Source organism: Eriocheir sinensis, chromosome 10, assembly GCF_024679095.1.
Source record: "Eriocheir sinensis breed Jianghai 21 chromosome 10, ASM2467909v1, whole genome shotgun sequence".
NCBI classification, from domain to species: Eukaryota; Metazoa; Arthropoda; class Malacostraca; order Decapoda; family Varunidae; genus Eriocheir; species Eriocheir sinensis.
Window position 1 is genome coordinate 520,178 of NC_066518.1, and position 10,505 is coordinate 530,682.

General features: G+C 47.8%; 1 protein-coding gene across 5 annotated transcripts in view; it reads left to right on the forward strand.

The window, feature by feature from the left end:
* Positions 1-10,244, forward strand: part of LOC126996398 (titin-like) — a 31,860-nt gene extending 21,616 nt beyond the window's left edge. For 2 of the 5 annotated variants that reach the window (XM_050856780.1, XM_050856779.1), the window contains 4 exons: positions 755-4,572; positions 4,783-4,975; positions 7,947-8,798; positions 9,350-10,244. In XM_050856780.1, the coding sequence (XP_050712737.1) occupies positions 872-4,572; positions 4,783-4,975; positions 7,947-7,991 (3,939 nt within the window). In that variant the 5' untranslated portion in view covers positions 755-871 and the 3' untranslated portion in view covers positions 7,992-8,798; positions 9,350-10,244. Of the gene's footprint in view, positions 1-754; positions 4,573-4,782; positions 4,976-6,001; positions 8,799-9,349 lie in introns of all 5 variants that reach the window. The other 3 variants (XM_050856782.1, XM_050856783.1, XM_050856781.1) reach the window with 3 other exon arrangements.
* The last annotated feature ends 261 nt before the right edge of the window (positions 10,245-10,505 follow it).

Here is a 10,505-nt window from a genome sequence, read left to right on the forward strand (position 1 = left end):
CTACTACTACTACTACTACTACTACTACTACTACTACTACTACTACTACTATTACTACTACGACTACTACACTACTACTACAACTACCACCACCACCACCACCACTACTACTACTACTACTACTACTACTACTACTACTACTTCTACTACTACTACTACTACTATTACTACTACTACCACCACTACTACTATTTTTACTACTACTACTACTACTACTACTACTACTACTACTACTACTACTACAACCACTACTACTACAAAAAATAATAATATTGATTACAATATTACTATAGTAGTAGTAACCTTGTATTTTCCTTAATTACGAATATATCGTTGATTTGATGTGCAAAGAATGGAATGGTTGGGTCAGGTTAGGTTACAGCGGTGGAGTCATGGGACGTTATCGGTAAACAGCGTGTCTTACCATGGCCCGTCTCGTGCTGGTGAGGCGCACCCAGCTGTGACGACAATCGATTTGCTTTTCCTGTGATAACATTTTGATGTACAGTTGTAGGATAGAACACCGCAAGTGTTTTGTGCTTTGCAGCAACAGGAGCAACATCAATTACTAGCTTGCTAATTGTATAAATTATTTGTTTAAGTTTTATAAAGAATAAAGGAATAGCTGTTACTATTACTGTAATGCATGATGTTGTTATATTTATGTTGGAATACTTATGCTCCTGAGGCTCATGATGCCTCGCAGATGTGGTCTGGAAGGACGTGTTGACTATTAACACTTTTGTGCCGGCAGGTGGGGGCGTGCCGCCAGTGGTGGAGCTGAGAGAGTAAGCCCGAGGGACGGCCCGCCCGCTGCCCGGACGTGACGCCCGCACCCCGCACATGACACACCTCACACCCGCCCACACCCATGGACACCACCACCACTATCACCACCACCACCACCACCACCACAGTCCCCGCCAGCTGCTCCAGCAGCAGCAGCACCGGCAGCCGCGGCCGCCCCGCGCCCGACACCATCGACCCTCGCAATCGTGGTCTGTCGGACGCGGGGCGACAAAGGCTGTCCAGCTTCCCGTCCCGGCAGCGGAGGATGGGCCCAGCGCCCCTCGCCTCCTTCGAGGACCTCAGTATGGACAAAACCACATCAGACTCCAGCCCCGATGAACGGACTCAGCTTCCGGAGATCGGGGAGGAGACATCCGGCACCACCACACCCGTGACGCCCGTTGTTGCGTCCGTTCTCAACGTTCCCGCGTCACCCAAAATTAGAGTTTCAGCAGCGTCATCGTCTTCGCCGCACGAAACAGACTCTAAAGACTCTACTCCGGAAAAGGAACTATTTTCTGGATATGCAAAATCTGATTTTTGTGAAAACATGGCCGCAGATCTTCATTCTAGTACAGAGGAGTTAGACGCTGACGAAGAGGAGCAGAAGCGGCGTCGCAGGGAGCGAGCTACCAAGCTGGCCGAGTTGGAGCGCCGTGAGGAGGCACTTCGCATCGCCGAGCTAAACCGGAAAGGTTCCTCCTCTTCGGTTATTAGCGATGGCCTCCTGCCCGTCACCAGCGGCCACTCTAGCAGACTTTCGTCCTTGGGCAGCATTGGCTCGGCCCGGCGCTCGCCTTCACCCCACAGAATACGACTTGAGACGTCTTTCTGTGGGAGTCGTCCAATCCAGCAACCCAGTATAGACCTGGAGGACCCACCAGTCAGTACTACAAAAATAATGGACTTCGCCATCGAGTCGATTGAAAGAGTCAAGTCTCCGATGGAGGCGCGACCGCCAGATATATTTCGTTCATCGCCTTCTAACTTTTCAAAGGCCAGGCACGAAGATATGGTTGCTGCAGCAGCAGCAGTGGCGGTCACCACAAGGGCGGAAATGGCACCGGCTTCAGCTCCTAGGTACAAGGAGAAAGTGCCAATGGTCAAAACGGAGGCAGCGAACAGGGCTTCACGTTCCCGAGAACAACATATCACCCCCACTGCCATGAACAGAGCCTCTAGACAACAGCAATCGACGCAGCCCGCCAAGTCCCCCAACAGAGCTGATCGAGAAATGAGAGATGAACACATCCAGCAACGACAGCCTCTCTCATCTCAGTCATCACCAAGATCGCCTAGAATGCCTAAAAAAGTCCCTGTACCCCAAGTTCCAGACTTGAAAGATATGCAAAAATCCTCCCCGTCGCTCTCCACGGCTTCAGGTGCGACGCCTACGCCGGAGCATCAGAACGCCCGCACCTCCAGCACACCGTCGGCTTCACCGAGAGCATCGCGGAGACGCAGGACCAGGGACGAGGTGGAGAGTGAGTCCTCTTCACCTTCAGTGTCACGGAAAAGTTCCTTCACCAATTTGTTCCGCAAATCTGACAGTGCCGTACTGAGTCCCGTCACCCCGGACTCTCCAAGCTCTAGTGGACGCAGGAGTCCCTTCAGTCAGTTCATCAAGTCGGCAAAGAAGGAGTTCCGGTCGAGAAGTCGGTCTCGAAGTCGCAGTAAAAGTCGAGAGAGGGACCTGGAGGATGACACGCATGACAGAAGAAGCGTGCTCTCCATTTTCCGGCCAAAGACGAAGAAAAAGTCGGAGGCAGAAAAAGGAAAGGTTGCCCCAGACACTCGCACGGCCTCCACCGACAGCAAGATCAGCGAGGCGATAACTAACGTTGAGTTCACTTTCAATGATGACGGCAAATACCAATCTTCCACCTATGGCCTCATTCGACAGGAAAGCGAAGTGAATAGAGCTATAAAAGAACCTCTGGTGGCAGCGCCAGCCGTGCCGTCAGATGCAGAAGCACCTCGCTCTGACACCTTTGCCAGTTCCCGAGACAGCTCATACAATGAACTCTCGTCTATAATGAATTCTGGAGACAAGTCTGCCAGCAGCACCGTCACCGAAGAGAGCAAACCGGCAGAAAAAAAGGAGGAAATAGAGGACGACGAGGTGTTTGACAAACCCATTGAGCCTCCTGTTTCAACTGCAGTCAGTCAGGAACCGCCACCTAAGCCCAGCGATCAAGTCCTGGCCGCCCCGAGCGAACCAAAGGAGAGCAAAACTGAGGTTCCTGACATCGATAAGCCCATCTTGCCACCAAAACAAAAAGATCGTGCAAGTGACGTTGAAATAACTGATGGCATGACCCTGGACGCTAATGCTGATGCGGACTCACGGTCGGAGTCTGAACGTGAGTCAGAAATTGAATACCTTAAGAAAAAGGCGAAACAGCAGGAAGGAGCAGACTTGCCTCTCGACTCCCCTGATGTAGAGAACAAGGGACTAGTTTCACAGGACTCTCTTGAGGACGGCGAACTACCGTATGTGCCTACCACGCTGCCCGCCGAGCGTCCCATGCTAGTGCCCATGGTGCCCGTGCGGGAGAGGGCCACCGTCGTCAAGCTCCACACAATGCAGTCTATTGATCGGCCTCGCAGCACCACGCCTTTCTTGCCGGGGCGCTTGGAGGATTATCAGCAGCACCAACAGGTTGCTGGCACTCCTGACTCGGAGACGGACAAGATGATGATCAGTATTCCTCAAAAGGGTCCCGTCAAGGTGCTTCCAACACGAAGTCCAAAGCACCAAACCTCGAAGACATGGGAAGACTTTTGCCAAGAAGGGCTCAGAAGTCCGAGGACACTCAGAAAGCAGTTCAAAGAAAGTAGTTTGAAGCAATCAGAAGAGGATATACCACCACCGCTCCCACCAAAGATTCGCTCTCCGGCTCGTTCCCCAGTGACTCAGCCAGGCTCAGCTCTAGGTTCTGAGGTCACCACGCCCTCCTCCACTACCTCCGCCCCGACCGAGCCCGTAAAAAGCTGGATCAATTTTGACGAAATGCCTGACATCGTACTGAAGCCGGTGCGTCAGATCAAAACTGTTCCCACGCGGCATCAGGTGCAGCATCGGCAGGCGATGGAGATGAGGCCGCTGGAACAACGCGACCAGCCGTCAGACACAGCGAAGGAGGACGAATTTGTACCTCGCCAATTGCCGCCCCCACTTCCTAAGCCGCTTACTCTCCAGGACTTTGATTTTGACATGGGGCAGGCACACTCGGAAGTTTCTACTCCTGAGAAGGCCGACAGTTCTGACAGGTCGTCTGACAGTGATAAACCGACAAGTCCATCATCAAGTGAAGACCTCACAACGGTCAGGGAGAGACTTGAGGAGATCAAAAAAGAAGGAAATGATTACGAAAACTCGGACCTAGAACGGCTGTTAGCGCCGGTGAATGATTGCATTAACCGGTTATCATCCCTGTCTACCGAACAGCCTTCGATGGAGCGTCGGTCTCCCATCCCCGACAACTGGGCAGACTTCCTCCTGCCGCCTCAGCCTGGACGCAGGAGTCGCCTGTCGTCGCTGGGGTCTGACGCAGGCTCGGTGGGAAGGAGGTCACCGTCTCCATCCTGCATGTTGCTCGAGACCTCCTTCTGCGGCTCACACCCCATCGACGACCCAGCCGCTGCCGAGCCCGATGTGCCTATCGCCGTGGCCAGGAAGCTGAGCGGCATCTCCCTGGGTGACCTGAGTCCCTTCGGCGGCCGAGACAGGAGAGATTCCTCAAACCTGCTCACCTGCCCTGACAGGACCTCCATCCTCAGGTGTTAATCTCACTGAATGTATTACTACCTGTACTGTGACGATAAAGACGCTGCTGACACCACTTCACCGAATCTCTCTCTCTCTCTCTCTCTCTCTCTCTCTCTCTCTCTCTCTCTCTCTCTCTCTCTCTCTCTCTCTCTCTCTCTCTCTCTCTCTCTCTCTCTCTCTGAGAACGACATTATTTTTTAAACGTATCGTGATGCTTGCAGCGACTCATCAGCGGAGGGAGGAGGTTCGCCCCGTGAAGTGGACTACTACGGCGGCAGCGGCAGGCAGCAGCAGCAGCAGCAGCAGCAGCAGCAGGAAAGCTCCCGTGGCCAGCAGGGGGCGCGGCAGCTCAACCCATTCGGAATGGATCTCGGCGTGAGGAGCAACCGGAGCTCCGTGGTGTCTCAAGACCAGGTACACACACACCTGGGCACGTTGGCGGAAACACACACACACACACACACACACACACACGGCCCGGCCCGGTAACTCAGTGGATAGAGCGTCTGCCTCACAACCAGAAGGAACTGGGTTCGATTCCCCGGCCGGGTGAAGATATGTTGGGTATATCTTCTTTCACGTGTAGCCCCTGTTCACCTAGCAGTGAGTAGGTACGCGACGTAAGGCAAGGAGTTGTGACCTCGTTGTCACGGGGTGTTGTGTGTGAGTGGTCTCAGTCCTACCCAAAGATCGGTACTATGAGCTCTGTGCTCTTCCGGAGGGGAACGGCTGGCTGTCTCGAGAGAGACCCGCAGCAGACCAAGAGGTGAATTACACACACACACACACACACACACACACACACACAACTGAAACATGAATGACCATTATGGGGATTTTTGTTTGTTAAATTTACTTTCTCGGCTACACAACACTGCCATCATGAATATTTAACGTTATACTTTTTGAGACATGCTATGAATTAATATATATATATATATATATATATATATATATATATATATATATATATATATATATATATATATATAAATATATATATATATATATATATATATATATATATATATATATATATATATATATATATATATATATATATATATATATATATATATATATATATATATATATATATATATATATATATATATATATATATATATATATATATGACCTCTACTACAAGTAATATAGTATTTCTACTTTTTTAACTTTTATTGCTATTTCAATTTATGCCATATATTCCATTGCCAAAATATTTGTCTGTACTTTGATAACTAATAACTGTGCATATATTTTTTTTATTTCTTCCTAAAAATGTTCCACACCCTCCAAACTGTAATGATACTATAAGTCATCCTGTTGAAGAAACTTAAGGCAGGCAAAGCCTAACATGCGTGGCACTATAATGCATTTTTTGACTGAAGCGTCATTTTTGGCAAGTCATGTACAGAACCACTTTATATCTCCTTACAGAGGCAGTTTAGAGGGGCCCCCTAAGGTACACAGCGACCAGCCCCCCCCTAGCACCCCTACACCAGGGTACTGTCCACTTCTTGCTCCCTCTTCTTCCTTTTCTCTTTACTTTTCTCCTGTCATCTTTTCCTTTGCCTCTGTTGCTCGCTCATTCCTTCCGTTAAATAGATTTCCTTATTTTTTTGCCGCAACCCCACCTTGACCGCTCTAACCTTTTCCTTCCTTAAATTCCTGTTAATCAGTTCTTTTCCTTTAGAATGTTGTTGTTTTTATTAACTGTTAACCCCCCCCACCCCCACCCCGCCATCTTTATTTATTATTAATTTTTTTCTAATCAATTTTCGGACAGACCTCCGAGTCTGAAATTGCCTTATTGCATTTTCCTCCCCTACCATCCTTTACCTAACCAACTATACCCTCTTCTCCTCCCCTTCCCTTCCTCGATACTAATAAGCTACCCTCACACTGCCCTCCCTCCCTTTATTGCATTGACTTCCCTTCCTATCCTTGTCCTAACAATCTATCCCTTCTATTCCTCCCCTTCCCTTCCTCAACACTTAGAAGCTTCCCTTACGGTGCCCTCCCTCCCCTTAGAGCGTCGCGCCCAGAGCACAATTACTGTTCACGTCCTCCCGAGTGGTCAGTCCCCTCCCCTCCTCTAGAATGACACAGAGCTTCTTAGACACTTTCGTTACCCATGTACAGAGGCCCACCACCACCCCTAGAATGACTGCTCTCACTGCTGCCTCATTCATCTTTTCCCTAATGGAGGCAGGCACCTGTTCTAACTAGTTTTTCATTTTGTAAGCATCACCAACACCCACCAACCACCATCACGATAGGTACTACTACAATACCTGCCACAATTACTTCTGGTGTAGCTTTAGAAGATACTTAGAATGGTACACGCACACCTAATCACCCACCTACCTCCACACACACACGCACGAGTGGCGGCTGAACTAGGTCAAAGGAGGGACATTTCTTCTGAGGTTGAAAGTAAGAAGAGGCGTCGGTTGATGAAAGAACGTGCAAAAGTTCCTAAACCTCATAAATATTTAGCGGCGTCGTGATGTGGTGCCTGCATAAAACAAGACAGGCAGATTCAAAAGGTTTTAGAATAGAGCAATTGAAGCAGAGAGTAAAGCATTGTAATCAGGTACACAGGATGAAATAAGAGACGCATGGAAAGTGTGTTTAGAAGTGTGAGGAAGAAAGAAGGGGCTTGGAAAGAGTAAGGATAAGTGGTCTCCTTGTATCCTTGTGAAGTATAGCGATTTGCCATCCAGCACATGAAGAGAGTAAAGCTTTGGGATTACGGAAATTGGCTGAGCTATGGGAGGCGTGGAAACTGTGATTTGGAATATGATTAAAGGAGAACCAAGGGACAGGTAGGAGTTCAGAGGGGCGGTCCATGAGGGAGAAGCAATTAGCCGCCAGTCCAGTCCAGTTCTGAGAGGCTTCAAGGAGAGAGGACACACACACACACACACACACACACACACACACACACACACCGTCTATGCATGACCCAAGACTGACGCACCTTACGAAAGCTAAGTTTTGTCTGTTGTGCATCACTCTGTAGACATTTTGGACAGCGTTGCCCTGTCTGTGTCCCGCCCTGGCTGAAGGAAACAAAGAGCGATATTAACTCCCCTCCCTCTCTAATCTGCCCTTAAAGAGAACACACCAGCTCGCTCACGCACACCCACAGGTTTCTTTTGACAAACCTTGACGCTAATTCCCCCAGAACATTTTGCTCTAAAGAATGAACCCCCAAAGAAACCCTCCGAGGCACGTGACTTAACATTTATCAGTTGTTGTTCCGTGTGTATGTAGAGAAAGACAGCATATTCATTTTTATCGTTTTTAACTTCTTATTTTTACTTTTATTGGCACCGGTTATGTTTTTTGTGTTAGCTGCTCCGTCTCTCCCCCACAGACTCCCCCTGATAGCCCCAGCTGCCCACCGCTCCGGCCCTCCTAAGCCAGGTCTTCACGTAGCTGTAGTCATGTATCTATGCATTTATATGGAGTCTATTTTGCATTTTCATATTCTAGTGAGAAGAAAATACAAAATACAATGTCTTGAATGAGAGGTTTCCGGGAAGTGTAACCGAACAAAGCTGTGCTCTCTAGTTTGTTGAATAGCCTCTCATTAAACACTCATCTCCTCTCACTCTCGCTCTCACTCACTCTCACTCCGTTTTGTACATTACTCTGCATCGCGGACCTCATGTGATAGACGTTGTTGTTGTTGTTTTCATTGTCTATAATTCATTGTTAACACTTAAAAAGACAGCATTTTTGCCTTTTAAAAGCCCTGTCATTTCGACTCGTTCGTGTTTTGACCTACTTTTTAAAATCATTATAAAATCAAGTAATATATTACAATAGTTCTAAGTGAGCTGAGAGCATCAAATTATACGAAGTGTCACGGCCGATGTGGAATGTCACGGCTAACGAGTGAAGCAATGTGAAGCGTGCACACCAGGGACGAGCAGCTCAGTGCGAGACATGGAAAATGAGACAAGGACAAAAAAATATGCGTGGTGGACAAGAAATGAAGATAAAACGTTAAAGAACAAAGACCAGTGCTCGTGGAGAAGCCCGAGCCAACATCCAACATCAAACCAACCTCCCCAAGAGTTTGGGGGAAAAGCCGTCGCTGAGGAAGGAGACACGTGGCGTGGCCGGAGGCAGTGTGGCTAGGGCAAGAAGGGACGGATGGAATGAATGACGTAAGGAAGGAACGACTAAACGACTGGAGGAAAGGAGGCGACGAAACTGCCAGGTGAGTGTGGATAATACTTGTGTTGTTGTCCTGTGTTGTGTTAAGGCCTGAGATTGGCTGGCCTATGTGGATGTCATTTAGTGTTTTACGTTGAAGTAGAGGGAAGAGTGATAGGTGCCCTGAGAAATTGGCCCCTAAGTGTCTGCATGACTAGTAAGAATATGCATGCTGCCAAGGCCTTGATTCAGTAAAGCATGCAAGGTGCTTCGGTGTAATACTATTGTCTTGCCGGGGCAGAGGGAAAAGTAATACCTTTCCAGCCCTTTCTACAAAGAGACCTGAGGGAGTTACTAGAATATTTCATTCAAATAATTTATAATGAAAATGAATCAAAGAAGAAAGCTTCACTCACCATGCTGTTTTCCAAGCAAGACAAACCCATTGTAGGGAAAGTCTAGCAATTTCAGTTTCTTCTCGTCATTCTTTATCAAGCTGATGAAAAGGTGAGTAAAATCAGACTCCCAGTGATTTGTGATCCACACGAACGTATTAACTAAGCACATATTACGACAAAACTATATTTAGACTAATGTTGGCACGTAACGTTCCAGATACCATCCTTCAGGAAAGAGCAGCCAATGTTGTTTATTTATCTGGAAGCAGAGAGCTAATTACGTGTTGATTGTGACCCATCTCCGTGCTAAAGAAAGTATCTTGGCTGAGGAAGTGGCTGCTGGCCTGTTAGCACCGAGCTGCCTCCCCGCCAGTGTTCCGAATAAGTAAGTGGATTGTGCTGCTCCTGCCTGACTGACCGTGTTTGAAATATTACGTGCCAACATTGATCTTAAATATGCTCTCTAACAACTAAACCGACACGTCCGAAATATGTGCTTAGTTAATACACTGTTATGGCCTTATCACTGGACGCCTGATTCTACTCGCCTTTGCATCAGATTAATTAAAAGAAGGCAACAATAAACTGAAGTTACAGATATCCCTACAAGAAATCCCTGCAAGAGGTGTGACAAGGCGTGTGATGCTTTCTTCCCTGATATACCTTCATAAGAAATCGTGTGAATTATTTGAATTAAATGTTATGGTCCACTGCCTCGCTATACCTTTAGAGAAACAAAGGAGAGGTGTTGCCTTTCACTCGGCTCTGGCCAGAGGAACAGGTCAGCGATGCCCTCTACTAGTGTACAGAGAGTTTGAAAAGTCCTCCGTTGGGTGGCCTAACCTTCAAGGGATTCTTTATAGCTCGATGTTCAAGAAATTCGACGTTGTGCTCCTGCGTCCTTTCTGGTCTTCTCCACAGCCCTAACACTTGAGGTAACACGTCCAGTCTTGGCTTTTGATGCTGAATGGATATTGACTCCTTAGTTTATATGTTTAATGGGTCGTACACTTTATATTTTCTTTGATCATTTCTGTATTCTCATTTCTTGTCTAGTTGTCTGCTGATCTCGTATTTTCATATATTCTAATATATGTCTCTTGGCATCCTTACTCCTTTACTTTTTCTCATCATTATTTTTTTACTGGTTCTTTTCAATATTTCATGTCAAGCATCTGTATTCTGCGCCCCCGTGGAACAGTAGTTAGCGTACCAAGATACGAATCCTCGGGCCCGAGCAGTCGGCGTGCAGCTCACACAGGTATTTATTTTCCCTTTCGGGCCGATCAATAAATAGGTACCTGAGGCAACCTGGGGAAGGAAACCCGTGGCAATCCCGGACCTACACTCGCAGCCACGCGCAGCTATAGAGA